The 20,500-nt window shown below is 36.7% G+C and overlaps 1 protein-coding gene across 3 annotated transcripts in view; it reads left to right on the top strand.

The window, feature by feature from the left end:
- Nucleotides 1-20,500, top strand: part of PLCB1 (phospholipase C beta 1) — a 676,011-nt gene that overhangs the window by 533,064 nt on the left and 122,447 nt on the right. For all 3 annotated transcript variants that reach the window (XM_045086010.1, XM_045086011.1, XM_045086012.1), the window contains exons 18-23: nt 1,718-1,842; nt 6,450-6,604; nt 8,174-8,338; nt 9,917-10,016; nt 10,727-10,831; nt 11,827-11,936. In XM_045086010.1, coding sequence (XP_044941945.1) covers nt 1,718-1,842; nt 6,450-6,604; nt 8,174-8,338; nt 9,917-10,016; nt 10,727-10,831; nt 11,827-11,936 — 760 coding nt within the window. The remainder of the gene's footprint in view (nt 1-1,717; nt 1,843-6,449; nt 6,605-8,173; nt 8,339-9,916; nt 10,017-10,726; nt 10,832-11,826; nt 11,937-20,500) is intronic.

The raw sequence follows: 20,500 nt of genomic DNA, 5'->3' as shown, positions 1-20,500 counted from the left end.
CTTAATCCTTCTGAATTTCCTAATCTGTAAAACAGAACCCATGATACCAGCTAGTACTAGAAATCCTAGCCTCAGAAATCAGACAACACAAATAAATTAAAGGCATCCAAATTGGCATAGTACTAGAATAGTACTGCTGCCTTTTGGGTGAGGGACAACAAGAGTAAAGCGTGTGTGTATATACTTCATACATATGTAAGATAGAATATATGTAAAATGTTTACATATATATATGTAAACTTTCTTCACACATCACATCCTTACATGTAATAAGTGTCTAATCAGAAAATAGTTAGGAGGATGGTGATAAGACTATAAATATTGGGACGCCTAGCTAGCTCAGTCAAAGAAACATGTGACCCTTGATCTTGGGCTCATGTGTTCGAGCCCCATGTTGGGTGTAGAGATTATTTAAAAAAAAAAAAAACTTAAAAAATAGAATATAAATATATATTACTAATAATGGCTTTGTCGATAGTCCTGACAACAAAAACTTTACGTTTTTATCCATAAATCAAAAATGAAACAAGTCTGTACATTTTTTTCATGAAAGTAATTAGTAACTGCTTCAAACAGCCCAATTTCATGAAGCAAGTCCCAGAATAAATAGAAGTCACCCTTCGAAGTCATCAACAACAGGAGAGGAAACAAGTGTAAATCCCATAAACAGACTCTTAAGTATTGACTCTTGGATACAACCTCCAATATTTGTGTTCACTCACTGAATCCTCACAACAGGCCTAGAATGGAGGGATTGTGTAATCTACTAAGTAAAGGAGGGAAACGGAGACATAGATCAAGATAACTTGCTCTAGGTTCTACAGCCAATAACTTCCGGTTCAGACCCTTTTAGGCCTGAGCTAACCTCCACCAAATTTGATAATAGGAAGACTCAGTCGTGTTTTAAAGACATAGCATTGTTTAGCAGCTACACGGTAGTGGAGAACAGAAGGCTCTCAGGATCGAAAACTGATGGTGGGAGGAACTCAAATACAAAACAAGGTCAAGGTCAAGGCTGGATAGCTCAGTGGGTTAAAGCCTCTGCCTTAGGCTGAGGTCATGATCCCAGTGTCCTGGGATCTAGCCCTGCGTTGGGCTTTCTGCTCAGCAGGGAGCCTGCTTCCCCACCGGCACCCCCGCCTGCTGCTCTGCCTACTTGTGATCTCTCTGTCAAATAAATAAATAAATAATAAGATCTTAAGGAAAAAAAGAAAAAAAAAAAAAACCAAGGTCAAAACCTTCTGTATTGTATCATAGAGAGTACCACAATCTTGGCAAGCGGCATGCTCAGAGAAGGCCAAAAATGAGCAGAGAGCATTTCAAAAATAGCTATGCAGTTCACATGAGCCCCTTTCACCAAAGACAGTATCACGCTCTCACATGCTTAGACATGCTTGAGGTTCTTCGTGTGTCCTTCCTCGTGAAGCCTGTCCTTAAGAATCTCCACAGAATCACACTCACGTGGACTCGGCCATTTTTGCTCCCCCATTAGTTTTTACCCACAAGGCTCTGCAAAGGTGATACAGTACATCTTTATTACAAAAGCACATTGATTCTGTGTGTTCAGGAAGTTTTTGACATTATTCACTGACTAGCCCAAGGAGATCCTCACTAGTACTTCATTTTGCAATGGAGAAGGAAGGAAAGTGGCCTCTCAGTTAATAGTATTGGCTGATCATCTTTATTATTGTATTCACTACTTAACATGATGGTCCAGATATAACAAAATGCAGCTTAGCAGGATATATCCGAAAGGAACCCGTGTGGATTCATCGAACTACATGCCTCAGCTCTTCTGGAATGCAGGTTGCCAAATGGTTGCCCTTAATTTTCAAACTGTGGGTAAGTCGCGCAGTAAAAGCCCATTTTCGTTCTGTTATAAAGCCAGATTTCCAGGTGTGCGAAGAGAAGCAAGTTTCAGTGAAGGAAATATCACTACAAAAAAAAAAGGTAACCTTTGAAAACGGAGAAACTGTCTTTAATTATTTCTAGTGGTTTTGCATTATTTTCAAAGAAAAATGTTTATGATTTTTAAAGTAATATATAGAGGGGCGCCTGGGTGGCTCAGTTGGTTAAGTGTCTCCCTTCATGCTCAGGTCATGATCCCAGAGTCCCTGCATCGGTCTCCCTGCTCATTAGGGAGTCTGCTTCTCCTTCCCCTGCTCTTGCACTCTCACTCACTCTCTTTCCCTCTCAAATGAATAAATACAACTTTTAAAATTTTAAAAAGTAGTATGTATATATTGTAGAAAATTAGGAAAATTTAGAAAAGCATGAAGAAAAAAATAAAACTGCCAGGAACACTACCAATCAGAAAGACAACACGGTTAACTTGTTGGCTTTGTAATCTATAAGGTTTTTTGATTACATGTATACAGCCTTTTTAATTTAATTCCTTGTTTAAAATGTGTGTGTGTATATAAATACACATACATGTGTATGTATATATGTGTATGTATTTATATATATTCAAGTGCTATACAGAAACATGAATTTTAATAGCTATATATGAAGGAAATTCACTATCACTGGACATTAGGAATTCTTTTTCTACTGTAATGCTCAGGGAACATCTTGACTATCAATCATCAAATCTATGTCCTAATGTTCTTTTGGAAGAGTTCCTAAAATAGAATTACTCTGTTAAAAGATGTTAATGTTTTAAAAACCTCATGCAATATGCCAAATTGTCCAACAAAAATCTTGATTATTTACCCAGAAAATACAAAAAACACTAACTCAGAGGGATACATGCAGCCTTATGTTTATAGCAGCATTATTTACAGTAGCCGAATTATGGACATAGTCCAAGTATCCATCAATAGATGAATGGATAAGAAGATGTGGTATATAGAAAGTATATAGCTACAATGGAATATTATTCAACCCTAAAAAGAATGAAGTCTTGTCATTTGCAGCAAAATGGATGGAGGTGGAAAGTACAATGTTAAGTGAAATAATAAGTCAGAGAGGGGTGCCTGGGTGGCTCAATGGGTTAAGCCTCTGCCTTCGGCTCAGGTCATGATCAGGGTCCTGGGATCGAGCCCTGCCTTGGGCTCTGTGCTCAGCAGGGAGACTGCTTCCTCCTCTCTCTCTGCCTGTCTCTCTGCCTACTTGTGATTTCTGTCAAATAAATAAATAAAATCTTTAAAAAAAAGAAAGAAAGAAGCCAGTCAGAGAAAGATGCCATATGATTTCACTTGTATGTGGAATTTAAGAAACAAAACCAATGAGCAACTAAAAGACAAAGAGAGACAAACCAAGAAACAGACTCAACTTTAGAAAGCAAATTGATGTCACCAGAGAGGAGAGTTGGGGGGGGAGGGGGTTGAAATAGGTGATGGGCATTAAGAGCAAACTTATCATAATAAAAAAAAATAAAATGATTTGAAAAAATCGGTACATTTGACAAGTCAAAAAAATATGTTGCACTGGCTCTCTTCTCCATCGGCAGTGTATGATATGAAGTGTTACCTCTCATTTGAGATCTTGGTTAAGTATTACCATTGAATAATAATAATAATAATAGTATTCTGGACAAAATATTGTTGCTTTAATTTTATTTCTTTGATTATTCTTGAGGTTGAACATTTAAATATGTGTCTTGATCTTTACATTTCTGCTTTTATGAAATGCATATTTATATATGATAATATGGACTATTATCAATGTTCTTATCCACATATAATAGCACTTTGTATATAATGAGTATGTTGTCATATTTGGTGAAACAGATGAGACTCGGTTAATTAATGTTTTATTTTATGGAGTCTTGGTTTATTTTTATTATTACAGGCTCTCCGTCCCAGGATTAGATCCGTAATTACTTGTTTCTCTCATGGCTACTTTTTTATTGCAATTTGACCCTTTTAACCACCCAAATTTAGTTGTTACATATAATCTCAGGACTCTGAGATCTGTCCTTTTTACACTAAACTGAAATTACAGTTTAATAGATGTAGCCTTTTCTGGTGTGGTTAATTTGGGTCCATTTTCTTCCAGTTATACTCCTCTACTAATAAATGTTTCTGCCTTCCTGGGGCCAATAGCTCACTGTTATTATTGTAATGTTTAATAATATGGTCTAATACCCAGAAATGGAAATTCTCCTTCATGGCTATTAATTTTTAGTCGTTTCTTGCCATTGCCAGTGGGACTCCTATTCTAAATGAATTTAATTTACTTATTATTATTTCCTTCTCCCCCACTGGGAAAGAAATGGGATTTTTAACAAAATCACATTAAATTTATATTAGTTTAATTGTTATAGTATGTTTCCCCCTCCTGACTAGAAAAAAAAAATACTTTGTTTAAAATCACATTAAATTTATAATTTGAGGAAATTTGAAGAAAACCAACACCTTTTAATTTTTAGTTTTCTTATCACAGAATGAATGTTTTTCTCTTCCCTTAAAAAGTTCTTACATTAGATCCTTCAGCAATATCTCACGTCTTCATCTGAGGTGTACTTTCGTTAGATGAAAGCCTTTTTTCCTGAACATTATATTTTTAGCAAATTGTTTCTGGATATTGATATACGGATGTTTATTTTATGAATAAATGTGTTTTATAATCATCCTCCCAAGCTCTCATAATAGCCCATTTTGCCAGTACCTTCCATTGGGTTTTTCAGGTAGAAACACACTCACAATAATTTAATCACCTCTATATGTTTTTTCCCTTCATGGTGATTTGGACTGACTATTCTAGAATAAGATTAAATAATAGTATTAAAGGTGGGCAGTTTCTCTTCAACCTGACACTAAGGGGAACTTTACTGAGTAGATGTTGGCTATGACTGAGGCAAATACTCATTCACACACTAAAGGAGTACAATAGTCCTTCTTATTGTGGCTTCACTTTCCGTGGTTTCAGTTACCCACAGTCAACAGGGGTCTGGAAGCAGATGCTCTTCCTTCTGACTTACTGCCAAAAGGCCAAATGTAGCTGAATGCTCTGTCAAAATGCCTACATCATTTACATCACTTTGTCTCATCCCGTAGGCATTTTACCATCTCACATCCTCACAAAAAGAAGGATGAATACAGTAGAGTAAGATATCTTGAGAGATAGACCACATTCCCGTAACCTTTGTTACGGTATATTGTTATAATCATTCTATTTTAAAACATACTATATGTAGCGTTAGGCACTATGTTTCAGACATCCACTGGGGGTCTTGGAACACATCTCCCATGGAGAAGTGGGGACTACTGTATGTCCTGTCCTAACTAGGAATTTATGTTGACATTATTAAATGTAGATTTGATATCTGTTGGGACGACCATATTTTCATTTCTTCTTTTGTGAGTAAATAGATCCCCTAATATGTAATTGTCTTCTGTTTCTGAGATTAATGTTACTTCCTAGTTGTGTGTTATTTTTCAGAACATACAACTTGCTATGATATTTTTTTAGGCTTTTAGTGTCCATTTTTCCAAGAATGGTATGTTGGTCATTTTCTTATTTTAGCACAATGTCCAATTGTGGTATCAGAGTTATCATCGGTTAATAAATTGACAGATATTACAGTTACCATCAGTTAATAAATTCACTTATTTTACCTGCTCCAAAAAGGATTGGTTACATGGAATTCTGAAATAATTCTACGATCACCTCGTTATTGTCCACCTAAGCAGAGTTGAGTCCTGACTCAGACAATCTAGAACAATCTAGAACAGCTTCCCAGATTCCCTATGACTTTAAAATGTTTTTTTAAAAACCTTACCAATTGTAATTAGTGTGGACATCCATTTCATGTCATGCGCTGACTGAGCCTTAGGAAAACTTTGGCAATAGGTTTTGTCCATTAGAAAGAAGTCAGTGTGTAATTAGGTGTAGGTGGTAAGTAACAAAAGAAATGCAAATTTTAAAAAGGAAATCCTTTCCTCATATAAATTTAAAAAAAAAAAAGAATTCTAGTGTTCATGGTTGGTGATGTGTGGGGAAGGCTCAGAAGCATGGATTAGAGGTTTAAAGTGTCATGAGCTTTCTGAAGGGCATTTTGGCAAGACTTACCAAAATGTACACATCTTCTTCCTGGAACACATGTTTTGACCTAGAAATGGCACTCCTAATAATGCCATCAATGATGGCTTCAAAGATTTCACAACAATGATATTCATCCAACCATTTTATGTAATGAAGAATTTGTACAACTGTTAAAATTAAAACAGACAAATATTTAGTGAAATAGACATCCTACATGTTCAAAACATATTTGAAGAAGAGAAATAAAATATATACCAACGAGTTGGCAGTGGCTTGTCTCTAGCTTTGGAGATTACAGCTTGACTTTTTTTTTTTTTCTTATCTGTGTTTCCTACATTTCTACAGTGAATAAATAGTTCTTTTTAAAAAGGGGAGTAAAAACGGACTGCAGTACAATCTTACTTTCTTGCTCTAAACACAACTATTGTCACAATAAGGTTTGTGTTTTTGATATTCAGACCTCGCTATGCAAATAAATATGGGGATGTACGAATACAATGGGAAAAGTGGCTACAGATTAAAACCAGAGTTCATGAGGAGACCTGACAAGCATTTTGATCCCTTCACCGAAGGCATCGTGGATGGGATAGTGGCCAACACTTTATCTGTCAAGGTATGTACTTCTCTGTTATAAAATTGTCCCCAACAAAAGTCTCAAACACTAGCTATTTTGCATAAAGAAGTAGTTTAGTCATTAAAAATTTAGAGCTAGCAATATCTCCACCTCCTGTATGCATTTTTCCTTTAAGGACTAAATGTGAATGAAAATTCCAGAAGCCACATGCATGAGATGAAGGGGCTAAGCCCTATTCTTTAATAGGATAAAAATTAGACCCTAAATCAATAAACAAAGTTAGTTAGAGTCACTATGGTTGGTCCTTTCTTTTGGTACAAATATCAGCGACCCATTTTGGAAAAATCTTCTGGTATTTTTTTTCTCCATTAGTTCTAGCAAAATAGCCACCGTGAGCAAAACTGGAGAAAAAAGGTATTCTCTCAGTAAATTACTAAATATTGAATAAAAGCTCACAAGTTACCTCTTTAAAAATCTATCAGAGGATTCAGGGACTTAAAACAGAGTAATGATACTAAGTAAAATAATTGCTTCATTAAACATACATCTGATTCTAAAATATTAATTCACAATTATTTCTGCAGTCTTTGAAATTAATGTTACATCAGATAAAACTTTTTTTTAGCTGTAAGAAAATATTTTGTACTGTGAGTGAAAAATCATTTTATAAGGAGCTTTTTACATGAATTCTATAACCTCTTGTTTGTTGTAGCCATTTCAGTTACAATGTCTTTAAAGTTGCCTTTCTTTCCTGTTTAGATGGGTAACTGTGGAATTAAGAAACTTTTTTTTATTGGATATAAATGCAATTTTCAGACTGACCTTAAGCAAAAGGCATATGAAAACCTATGTAAAAAATAAATAAATAAATAACAATAGTTCCACTAATTTCTGTCTACCCTAAGCTGGTTGAATCCATTTTTTATTTAAAATTTATGTCCCTTGACATAACAGGTTAAAAATTCAATGAAGTGTCTCGAAATTTCAATGAAGTGTCTCAAAATTATATCCTTTGAAATTATTTCATGCCATGTATCTGAAGAGTGGAGTTGGCAGAATTAGAGCTTAGAGATTATGTTTATTTTAGGAAATTCTTTTCAGCAAAGGATGTTTCATTCCTGCCGAGTTTGATTAAGATAAACCCTTAAGCACGACACACCAACAAAGTTATTTTTAGAACCCTTGTCAGTTGTTGTTACAGTAGGATCAAACTAATAATTTTGTTTTTGTCTGCCAGGTCATCTTGTTTTATGCACGTTTGCTTGCTTATTTATTTATTTATTTTTTAAATCGGGGCACCTGAGTGGCTTAGTCTTTTAAATGTTTAAAAGGTTTGGGCTCAGGTCATGATCTCAGGGTCGTGAGATCGAGCCCCACGTCCGGCTCCATGCTCATCGGGGAGTCTGCATGTCCCTCTCCCTCTGGCTCCTCCTTGCACACTCTCTCTCTCAAACAAATAAATAATCTTTTAGTCAAAAGAACAATTTTCTTTGTACTCTTGCCTCTATTCCTTTTTGGTTATGATCCCACCATCATTTGTACCTCCTAACATATTTTCTTATATCACTTAACTCATTTATCAAGAGCTCTTTTTTTATTATTTTCTAGATTATTTCAGGTCAGTTTCTTTCCGATAAGAAAGTCGGGACTTACGTAGAAGTGGATATGTTTGGTTTGCCTGTGGACACGAGGAGGAAGGCATTTAAGACCAAAACATCACAAGGAAATGCTGTAAATCCCGTCTGGGAAGAAGAGCCCATTGTGTTCAAAAAGGTTGGTCTCATATCCTTGATATGAGATGTAACTGCATATTCTAGGTGTTCCACCCTGAGGAAAAAAATTAGGCGAAGAATTATTTGTTGCTTAATTTGGGAATTTACATATTTATAAAGCAATATCAATTTGGGGGCTATCTTAACTGTTCCAGATCTCTGTGAATCACTTGTTTAGATTGTCAGAATTGTGTTGTGAATCACTTAATTCTAAAATATGTCATTTGGAAGACCAGACAAACATATAAATTAACTCGTATTCTCTCATAATACAAGTGGTAAAGGATATATTTTCACTGTAATGGAAAAAAAGTAAAGTGGGAAGTGGGGAATAATAGGGCAGCACAGAGAAGGAAGTCCGTACTTCCTAAAAAAAAAAAAAAATTAATTAAATTTCCTATTCCTATAACCTCTAGCCTCTGGCAGCTGGTCATTTTGTCTTGTCCGGATTCTGTCTGATAGAGTTAAAGTCTTTCCATTCGATGGGACTTTCTGTCTGCCTTCACCAAATCTTCTTCACATTTGGTTGTCACACAAAGGAAGATATTAGTCCAGTAGAAAGTGGATAGACTGTCTTACCATACCCTTTGCTTCTATCTGGCTAGAAAATCTAGAAAGGCTGTCTTCTGCAGAGAGAATATCCATGTTAAAGGTCCCTGTGCTCCCACTATTTTTAATATGTTAATTAGATTTAATAGTAGTGTCCACTTCAAAGAGTTATTAATAAGTATTCCATAATACACTGAAAACATTTATAAAACGTCTGACACTTTGAAAATAGTCAACAAATGCAAATGTTGACTATTTTCTTACTCTTGTTACCAAAATTAAGTTTTTTAAGGATACAGTTAGTCTCATGTTCTCCACACATGTTTTATATGGGGGGGGGCAGCAAGCAATTACTTGTTGCTAATTTGGTAATTATTTATAAAGTAATCTCATTTTGAAAGCTGTTCAGCAAGCTCTATTTTTGCATGTTTGCTTTTGCTTGGAAAGTATAAAAGCAATTTGCTTTGAAACTGTAAGAGTAGGGGCACCTGGCTGGCTTGGTTGTCTAAGCATCCAACTCTTGATTTTAGCTCGGGTCCTGATGTCGGAGTCATGGGAATGAGCCCCACGTGGAGCTCCACGCTGGTGTGGAGGCTTCTCCCTCTCTCCCTCTGCCCCTGCCCCTTGTCCCTCACTCCTCCCTACTCACGCATGCGCGCTCTCTCTCAAAGAAAAAGAAAATGTAAGAGTAGACACTCCAATAGTGAGAAGACTACTAACTTTATATTTAAATGAATATTGAAACTTTTGTCATTTCCATATTGAGAATGTTCATGTCAAAAGTAAATGGTCTACATGTGGAACAAATCCTCTCTTGGGACGAGGTGATACGGCATAGACAAAGCCATATCTCTGGGATTCCTTTTGAAAAATCCAGGTTCTAGAGCAACAACTTCACTTTTAATCAGTTTGCCAAATAGAAGCTTCTACTGGAGTTTGGAAACACAGGCTGTATTTGAATATTACCTTTCTAATTCTTTCTTGGAGTCACTCCTTCTTGTAACCACTTGGATCCTGTGTTTCCCTCTAGGTGGTCCTTCCTTCTCTGGCCTGTTTGAGGATAGCAGTTTATGAAGAAGGAGGTAAATTCATTGGTCACCGGATCTTGCCAGTACAAGCAATTCGGCCAGGTATGGATAGTGTGGTGAGAAGCTATCAAAGCTGTCAAGAAAACCATCACCACCTTACGTGATTGTTCAAGGGTGATTGAGGAAGCTGTCTGAAAGCTCAGTGGGTTATAACAAGTGCTCTATCTTCACGCTCATGAATCTGTGGGTTGGCAGGGTTTGGCTGGGCTTAGCCATGAGGCTGTGTTTTAGGGTGAGGGCTGGAGTTAGGTCTGTTGTTCCACATGCACTCATTCAGGCTTCTGGAAGGAAGGAGTCGGGGTACCCACAGTACGGACATTTCTGGCCGCCCCCTGGAATGCATATAAGAGCAAGCCTAACTGCAAATGCATTTTAAGTCTCTTGTTTGCACCACATCACTGACATCCCGTTGTCTAAAGTCAAGCATATGGCTAGGCCCCAAGTTAAGAAATCACGTACAGGGGAAGAATTGGGACCAATAATTCAGTCCACGACATAGAGTTTTAAATTCTCTTCTGTGGGGAAAAACATGATTGGAAAGGAGAATAATCAGAATCAACATTGTTTTCTTGTCTGCTGAGAAAAATAGTATCATGTAAAACCACGTGATGTAAATGAGAAAGAAGTGGCCTGTTTGTCATCCATAGTCTCCTAAAATAAAGACTTACATCACACAGATGTTCCTCTGTTGTAACTAACACTGTGAAGAAAATACATGATACACAGTATTGTATGTGAATGTCCTCCTCTAGGCTATCACTACATCTGCCTGAGGAATGAAAGGAACCAGCCTCTGATGCTCCCAGCTGTCTTTGTCTACATAGAGGTGAAAGACTATGTCCCAGATACATATGCAGGTAAGGAACCTAACTCAAGGGAATGTTTCCACCTGGGGCCATCCTTATTTTTGTGGTTTAATGGAAGGAAAACAAGACCAAAAACAGGCAGGAAATTCTGGCCTCAGAATCACTTCTATTTAAGTATGTATGTTGATTAAATTGCTCAATTCTTTGTCAATAAATTTTAATTTCATTTCAATTAAGTCCCAGTAAAATATTGAGCATGCTTATCTACTCATGGTATTATTTTTATGGATCCAGCAATTTCTAGCCCATGCTTCTTGGTACTACAACAGTGTATCTAGGTCTGTACAATGAATTTGTCTTCGGCCAGTTTTAGAAGCCAGGAACTTTTCATGGGTGAAATCCTAAGGTTAGGGGAATTAACCAATGACAATGTCAACGAAGAATCATAAATTTAAATAGTCACAGTGTTGAACAGCCTGGTTGTAAGGTATTGGAGAGTGGTGGTGACTATGGCAAACTTGGACCATATGTCCACCCAGCGATGGCAGCCATACCTCACTCTAGCTAGACCGTAAAAGTGTGAATGGTACTCATATTGCCAAGTCTTCAGGTTGTTTGAATAGTCTGGAAAGCGGGTTTTTTATGTGAAACGTCTTCCTTCATTTATGAAAACACCACTTCGGCCAAATAGGACAAGTGTGTAGACCATTGTTGGAATGGATGGACCCCTCAAGAAGAAACTAAAAACTATGGAATATTGAGGTATCTGGGTTGAAGCCTATCCAGTTTGGCTGTCAGAGCTGAACTCCTTTGAGTTCTGTCTTCTTGAGACTGCAACAAAGGGTCCTGAGTCTTGTCCAATTCCAAAATGCTGGACGGATGAGTGTATAGTTACATGGTAGATGGAGGAGTAGAAGATGGATGATGAATTAGTGGATGGAAGGGTGAGTAGACAGATGATGAGTGAAAGCATAGGTGGATGAATGGATGGTGGATTATCAATATGTCCAGGACCTTTGATCTGAAAATGTCTCTTCTTTATTTAGATGTGATTGAAGCTTTGTCAAATCCAATACGATATGTGAATCTCATGGAGCAAAGAGCTAAACAGTTAGCTGCTTTGACACTGGAAGATGAAGAAGAAGTAAAGAAAGAGGTGAGCAAGTGTTCCAATCTTATGTGGGATTAAGCATGATTTCCACACCCAGTGGCTGGCTTTGCCTATATAACATCATGCCTTGGGAGAAGAAAATAGCACATTGGAAAAGTTCTTTGATGTAGCTCAGCATCATCTCCTAAGACATCTATATGATTGGCAGAATTTTTTATATTTCATCCTCTTTTGATAGTCTGTGCCCACCCCAGCATCGAACAGTCCACATCTCACCATTTCAGGTGAAAATTTCTAACTGATTTCATATTGCTTAAAGGTGACTAAAGCACTTAGAAAAGAAGATGATCATCATGTTATTTAGTATTTCATTTTTTGTCTTTAGAGTGCAGGATTTTCAAAGTGCTTTTGTGACTTCGTAGAATACATAAAGTCCTTAATATAAATACCTAGTGTGTAGTATGGGCCATAAAATGTTTACTACTACTCTTATGCTGTATACTTATATACTATAATACATATTTCCAAATAATTGGTATATTTTTTTAAAAATTAGGTGTCACAATGCAAAGAGTAATCAAGGAAGGGACTAGAAATATTAGAAGCAAAATTTAAAAATATAAAACTTCTATGTAGACTGGTAGTCTTTTAGTTTTCAAAAAAGTGAAACAGTTTAATGATTGAAGGTGACATCAATATTAAAAATAGTGAAAGAAATAAGCTATTTTCATACTTCATTTGAGTATTCTGAAGATAAATTCATGGAGAAAGATGAGAAAAAATGGAGAACTATCAGAATGAGGGAAAGAAATCTTGAAAATTGTTTAGATAACTCTACCTAATACCCAAGTCCATTAAAGTTGATATAATTTATCATTTTTAAGATTTATTTATTTATTTGAGAGACAGAGTGAGCATGCAAGTGGTGGGGAGAGGGCCAGAAGAGGGGGAAACAGACTCCCCACTAAGCGTGGAGCCCAACTTGGGGCCTGATGCCACAATTCCAAGATCATGACCTGAGCCAAAACCAAGAGTCAGTTGCTTAACCAACTAATCCACCCAGGCACCCCAGGTTGATATAATTTATTAAATAACTCTTTTTCTTATTCCAAAAGAAACCTAGGTTTATCACAGGAAAATTTTGAACTAAACATGAGAAAAGCAAATCCCAAAGATATTACCTATAATTCAAACACCTAAGCCACCAAGATCTAAGCTATCTAAAGATAGCTTTTTACACTAGGTATAAAAAGACTAGCTAAATAGCACAGTTATTACTTTCTCATAAAACAGGATAATATTCACAATCTGTGTTTTGACCCTTTATTTTCACTTAATGCAAATATTTTCCATGTCATTAAATATTCTTCTATGACATACCCTTTAATGATTTTATGGTTTTCTATCACATAGCCATATCATAGTTTATTTTTGTAACCCCTATTACTGGATATTTCAAATACTCCACTCTTTTAAAAGATCTTAAGGGAACATATGTAAATACATTTTTAAACACATCTATGATTATTTCCAGCTTTTTTGTACAGAAATTTAGAAATTTTTGATCTAAAATATGTTGAGCTAATTGAACATGAGAAAAAAATGGAAAAAAAAAGGATAACATTCATCATAAGAGTAACATTTTCCAGGCTCTTATTTACACTGCTGGCATTGTATCCCATAGAACCTGTAGAGAGTGAAATTTAAAGTTACACTGGTAATTTCAGAAATAATGCTTTTTGTGGTATGCAATAAATAGGGTTATAGGAAAATTTTATACTTCCAGAAAATTATGCCTAATAGCAGACATAAATATACCTCCAGTCCTCTGGAGAAGCCTGCGGTCATGAGCCCTCTGTAGCCCACACCTGCAGCAGCCCTGTAGACGTGGGTGAAGCAGCACTAAAATGAAGGTCTGAGGGGCGCCTGGGTGGCTCAGTTGGTTAAGCGTCGGCCTTCAGCTCAGGTCATGATCCCAGGGTCCCGGGATCCAGCCCTGAATCCATTTCTCTGCTCAGCAGGGATCTGCTTCTCCCTCGGCCCCACCCCCGGCTTGTTCTCTCTCTCTCTCTCTCAAACAAATAAATAAAATCTTAAAAAAAATAATAAATATAAAGAAGGTCTGGGTAGGACACCAATAACCTCTGCTTGGAACGTGGGAAGCCCTCCATCTGTGAGCCCCACACAAGCAGTGAGTGCTTGGACTAAGCCTTCAAAATTCACACAGGGGGCCTAGGTGTTTCACATTTGTTTTTCTCCCCTCAGCGGATACCTAGCATAGATGTTAGAGGCACACATAGCGTTGGAAGTGTATTTACTTCCAGAGGACTGGAACTACATTGCTGGAGATGTCTGCTAGGTTATTCTTGGAAGGAGGCAACCCATGGTGAGCAAGGGAAAGATCCAGGAGAATAAGAGCCCAGGTCCATTGTTTCCAGGTGGGCAGCTTCTGTATTACAGCTCACACTCCTGAGCCCCTCAGGGATCAGGCTGAGGCTAGACTCCGGGCTGAAACAGCATTTCAACTTAATCTTCTTTTCCAGTCTTATCCTCTTATCCTGTTTTCCTTACCTTCCTGCAGTTTCCTCCTGTTCTCAGAAAATCATGCACTTAAACACCGCCATGTTGAGTTCTGCTTATAGGGAAACCAATAAGGCTCAATAGTTGCTGTTTTATACTGAAAATCAAGAACGAATGCCTTTTCTGAGTTTTTTGTCTGGGAAGCAGAATTTGAATGTTTCACAATAGTCACATCTTTAATTCTAGTGGTTCTTTAGAGATCATAGCGCTTTTTCTTTCCAATGACCTTCAAAAGGATTAAAAGAAAATTCAGTGAATGCCTCATTTTGCTCATATAAACACCAAAATGGAATTAGAGGCTCTCCTTAGAAATCTAACAGAAGTTCTGAAATTCTTTTCTCTTCCACCTGCTTTAGCTCACTACCATACGTAATAAAATATAATTCAAGGTAAAGATAATTTATATAGATAGAAATAATCCTTAATAACGTCCTTCTCCAGTTAGAGAACAGGAATTTTTTTAATCAACTGGATATGTCTTATTTTCTAGGAAATAAAAGTTCAAAGTTCAAATGTATTGTCATTATTTAGAAACAACACTTTTTCTATCATGAATTTCTACATATTCATTAGCCAGCTTCTCCAAGGAGTGAACCCTCAGTTGGAGAGAACATTTCAAGATACTGCCAGTTTCTGCTTATATCGTATAGCAATTGAGATAAAAAATCTCTCTCTCTATTTTTTAAGATTTTATTTATTTATTTGACAGAGAGAAACAAGCAGGGGAAGTGGGAGAGGGAGAAAGCGGGCTTCCTGCTGAGCAGGGAACCTGATGTGGGTCTTGATCTCAGGACCCTGGGATCATGACCCGAGCTGAAGGCAGATGCTTAACGACTGAGCCACCCAGGCACCCTGTGATAAAAAGTCTTTTAATGAGGTGTTCTACTCATGGTGCACCAGAAAGACTTTTTCTAGTGATTGCAAAAAAAAAAAAAAAAAAAAAAAAAAGTCACTCTAAGGAACGGGAGACATAGGGCTTTCAAGATGTCAGGGATCCTGTCACACTGTAGTCCTTTCAAAGTCTTATCTTTGCACCAAACATCACGTATCAAAAATCTGTTTAGAGAGAATGCAACGCTAATGAATATAAAAATACAGAAGTAGCATTTTAGGTCAACTTTATTTTCGTTTCTCCTCTAGCAGTAGTGATCAGAAAGGAATTTCAGTAAATGTACAATGTTCGTTAAATTTAGAGGATATTTAGACATTTTCAGTTTTAGAAATAATTTTAGAGACATTGAATCCCAGAGATTCCAAATGGTCCAACAGAGAAAATATAATTTTTTTTCCTTTGAAATATCAAAACCCTAAATGACCTCATTTTTGAAACTCAAGGAAAAAAAAATCATTTGCCCTTACCATTTAACGCTAGGAAGGAAAAGTCATTCCACACCTTTGAGCACCGATGTGCCCTTTCTCTTGTCTTGTAATGATGTAAGTTTGTTTGAATGAGGCCACTGAAAATAAGTAGCTGTGGTTTTCTCAAAAGAAAATTCTATCTAGGACATGGCAGGCACTGGAGACACTATTTTAGCAACGAAGACTTTTTTAGTATAATCCTTTTAACTTGGTAGTTATAAAGGTCATTTCTATTTGAAAACTAAAGACTTCATTGGATGGCAAAATATTCCCAGATTTGTAATACTTTAATAAATGATCTTCATAGAGTAATGTGCAAACCAAGTAACTAGGCAAGTTGAAAATTCCCCCATGCTTTGAACACTATACATTTCAGATCATGTGGAAAGATAGATAGATAGCTATCTATAATAAATCCAACATTTATTTATGTAAGTTAAGGAATAATAGAGATTTGAGTTGCTGGGTTTATTTTGTGTCTTTTAAAGTCATCATTCAGGACACTGGGTTAGTAAAATTGTAGAAAGTTGCCTAATCTGAATTATAACAAAGGTTTTAAAATATTTATAACTATTTCTTTGTTTAAAAAAAGGTATATAAAAATTTTTTAAACATAATAACTCCCCCCCCCCCCAAAAAAAACCCAAAAGGCCCTGAGTAATGTTGGAGATAACATTTTTGGTGTATGTCCTTCTAACAAGTAGATGCATATATGTTTTTTCTTTTAGAAAATATTAATTTTTAAAAATGGTTTCACAACCTTAATGTTTTCATGCGTTTATAGAAATGCCTGATGAGACATCAGTAACACTCCTGATTTTCTATTTTTAAAATATACCTGTAAAGAGAAAAGTAAATATCCAATGCATTGAACACAAAATATTACGTGACGTCTTTAATGTCCACAAGCAGTACTTGAACATGACTTGTTTTAGCATGTTGGGGAATGCAGAAGCATTTTACTGAGCGCTTACAGCGTAACTAGTACCGTTCTGAGCCCTTTCATGGATTAACACACTTAAATCTTAAAATATCCATATGTCTTGGTTACTATGATTATTCCCATTTAGCAGATGAGGAAACTGAATACTGAGAGCTTCGATTTCTCAGCCAGTGTCACACAATCAATAAGGAGGAGAGTGGGTGTTGAAATCCAAGCCATCTAGCTCCGGAACTCATGTTCTACACCAGCATTTCTACAAGTCAGATGTGCCAACCAGGGAGGGCATCCTGAGGCAGCAGGTCTGGGGTGGGATGAAGCTCAGCACCTCTCACAAGCCCCAGGGAATGGGATAATGCCATTGTTCCACAGAGCATACTTTGAGTAGCAAGGGACCACACTCCACCCCATTGTGCTACCTCAATAAAGCAATTGCGATTTTCTAGTAACTGTAAACAAGGACTACCCTTCTTGCCTCTTTCTGTCCTCTAAGCACGTGGCTCGGATAACTAACCACAGAATATAAGACCTTTACCTTAAATGGCAGCATCCTTTGAATTGAATTTTTTTGTTGAATCAAATGTCAGGATTCCCCCTGCCTTTACATCACTGGATATTATATTGTTCTTCAATATAATAGGTTTCTTTATGTGCCTTCCCTTTGATTAATTTGCACAGTGGCTTCTGGCCAAAATTCAGTTCCCCCAGCTCAAAAGTTCTAAGGCCATGTTCATTCACTAAGTGGACATTACCACCGTTGGACAAAGTGATGATCTAAGACAGAGAATGCCCCAAACCTTCCTCAACCTTCAAGGCCAAAATTTCTGTTCTCAAGAGTTCCCTGTATCATCTGTGTGTGTAATACACAAGCAAAGGTATGTTAGTGGTCTTTATATCACTTTGACATTGAAAGGGAAAGTTGTTTCGTAATACCATAATTTCATTTATTCCAAGAGGCCTACTTTTTAAGTTGTCAGACTCGTGTGTTCTTATAAGTGAGCTGGAATGTATCAAAAATAATTTATTTCCTTATTCAGTATATGGCAAAATAGGCATCTTTTTTTTTTTAAATAGGCATCTTTGATGGGATTTGATTATTTGAGAAGAAAAAGGTTAATTATATGATCTAGTGTGGATTTCACCAGTAAGATAATAGCAAAAATCCAAGATGGTACAACTCATAAGGTTACCGTGTTTAACTTCAGAGAAAGCATTGTGTATCAATCTGTTTCTAAGACAGAAGCTTATTACCTCATCCATGGTTCAAGAACTTGGCACTAGAATCAAAGATGAGATTTCTTAGCAATTTTAGACTCTCTTTAAGTGAAAATCTTGCTCCTCAAATAATAATTTAGCAACATGCCAACTTATAGAAACAACAGTTTCTATAAGTTTAAAATTCAATCCCTGAATTTTAAAGCATCCAATAAAGTGAGAAGAGAAAGTTTGCCTTTTTGGAGATGGCCTTTAGATAATGACACTGTCCCTTTATTCTATATACAGATTTGGAGTTTACAAGGCATTTTATTGGGCCCCCTGGGGGAAAAAACCTGAGCCCTAACTAGACAACATGTAATCCCCATTTTTAAAAGAGGGGAGCAGTTGCATGGTAGATTGACTTGCCTATGATCAGTAAGCAAAAAGTGGAGGAACTAGAGCTTTTTAAATGAGTTCTCAAGAGAAGACCGTATATGAATTTGAGTTGAAACTACTCAAGTATTGGTCCAATCTCACTGCTTTTACAAATTTCCTCCATATCAATTTTTCAAATTCAAGGGATTCAAATAAGGAGCTTTGGGTTCATCTGCCCAAAACAGCGCTACACCCAGAAATTCAAATATTCACATCCATGCGGGCCCCATACTATAGGGGCTGTAAAAGTGTGACTCTCAATGGCAGTTTTTCACTCTCTAGAATAAGGCTTCTCCAATTTTTGAATGCAGACAGATCCCCTGGGGATCTCGTTTCAGTGCAAATCCAGATTTCATTGTTCTGAAGCAAGGCACAAAATTCTGCATTTCTTTTTTTTAAGATTTTATTTATTTATTTGATAGGCAGGGAGGTAGGCAGAGAGAGAGGAAGGGAAGCAGGTTCCATGCTAAGCAGAGAGCCCAATTGGGGGGCTCAATCCCTAGACCCTGGGATCATGACCTGAGCTGAAGGCAGAGGCTTTAACCCACTGAGCCACCCAGACGCTAAGGGCCTTCCGAGTAAACCTGCTGCTACTGACCTATAGGACCAGATTCTGAGTAACAAGGCCTTCAGACTTAAGCATCCTTTAAAATAACCCCAATCACTTCCTAAGCACAGATTGCTGGCCCTGAGAGTTTCTGAGAGTAGGTCTGGGGTGCATTTGCATTTCTAATGAGTTTGTTAGTCATGTTTTGCTGCTGGTGAAGGGACAGGCATTTCCTACATCTGTGGCTCACTTGGGGCTCTCCCCACATAGAATTAAAAAGACATTATTCAGGGGCGCCTGGGTGGCTCAGTGGGTTGAACATCTGCCTTCGACTCAGGTCATGATGTCGGGGTCCTGGGGTCAAGCCCCACATCGGGCTCCTGGCTCAGTGGGGAGCCTGCCTCTCCCCCTGCTCATTCTCTCTTTCTCTCTAAGTGAACTTAGAATCTTAGAAGAATAATACTAGATAGATAAATAAATAAAAAACCATGATTCCATGCACTCTAAAATGTCACCTTCATCACAGGACCCCAGCAGGGCTCCAGGAGAAACTCTCTTCTCAGGGAATTGTCCAGAATCTGTTTTGTGAGTGATTGACCAGAGTACTTACCAAGTGATTTGACTTAGATAAATTGAAAAATACATCCCCACAGGATGAATGTTAAGGGTGGTTGGTCTACATTCATTTTAAAAAAGAAAAATTCATGATTTCTGCCCAACTATAAAGAGTTCATTTTTTTTTCTGATTTCAGAAAAAAGACTGTATCAAATATTTCTAATACATTAAAATTGGCAGGAACAATAACAGAGGTAACAGATATAAAATAGTGTCTCCCTTTAATCTCCTTCTAAATAAACTGCCATAATTCTGAATTAAATGCGGATTCTCTACAGACAAGGACAGCATCTCCATTCACTCACTGACACATTCATTCAAAAAAAGCTGTTTCTTATGGTAACATAAGGTGGTTCTTTAGTTTCAGGCCCTTGTCATTGGTAGTGTTTGTAGTGATCATACATGAGCTGAAAATAAAAGGCAGATTTCTTCATTTATTCATCCAATAAAAAGATTTTTGAACACAACTTTGTCAGTCACCATGCTGGGCATTGTATCCTATATTATATTATACAGGATATATATGTTAATAAATACAATAATATATATTAATAATATATATTATATATGCAATATAAAATAATTGTATAAGAATAATATATTAATATATATTAATAATTTACATAATGATGAGAAAAATCAGGTGTTCTCATAGCCCTTACAATCTGGAGGAAGTAACATTAATAAAAATTCATGCATATGCATGTAAACAGCTGTTACAAATGTTTCAGCAAAGATACCATGTGATGCTGATGATTTTTTACGTGATCACAGATATGACAAAAACCGAAGTCAATAGATGTATTTATTCAGCTCCTTAAAACTGTGTCCTGCTTCTAACTCACTCTGGTGGACTCTTCACAATAAGGTTTTGCTATCATTTGTTATAAAAATTCTCAAATGTACCCAAATGTTGAAAGAACTGTATAATGAAC

The sequence above is a fragment of the Mustela putorius genome, unplaced genomic scaffold (assembly GCF_011764305.1).
Source record: "Mustela putorius furo isolate JIRA1106 unplaced genomic scaffold, ASM1176430v1.1 tig00000874_pilon_pilon_pilon, whole genome shotgun sequence".
Lineage (NCBI taxonomy): Eukaryota > Metazoa > Chordata > Mammalia > Carnivora > Mustelidae > Mustela > Mustela putorius.
Note: the sequence above shows the minus strand (reverse complement) of the source record. Positions and strands in the feature narration are given on the sequence as shown.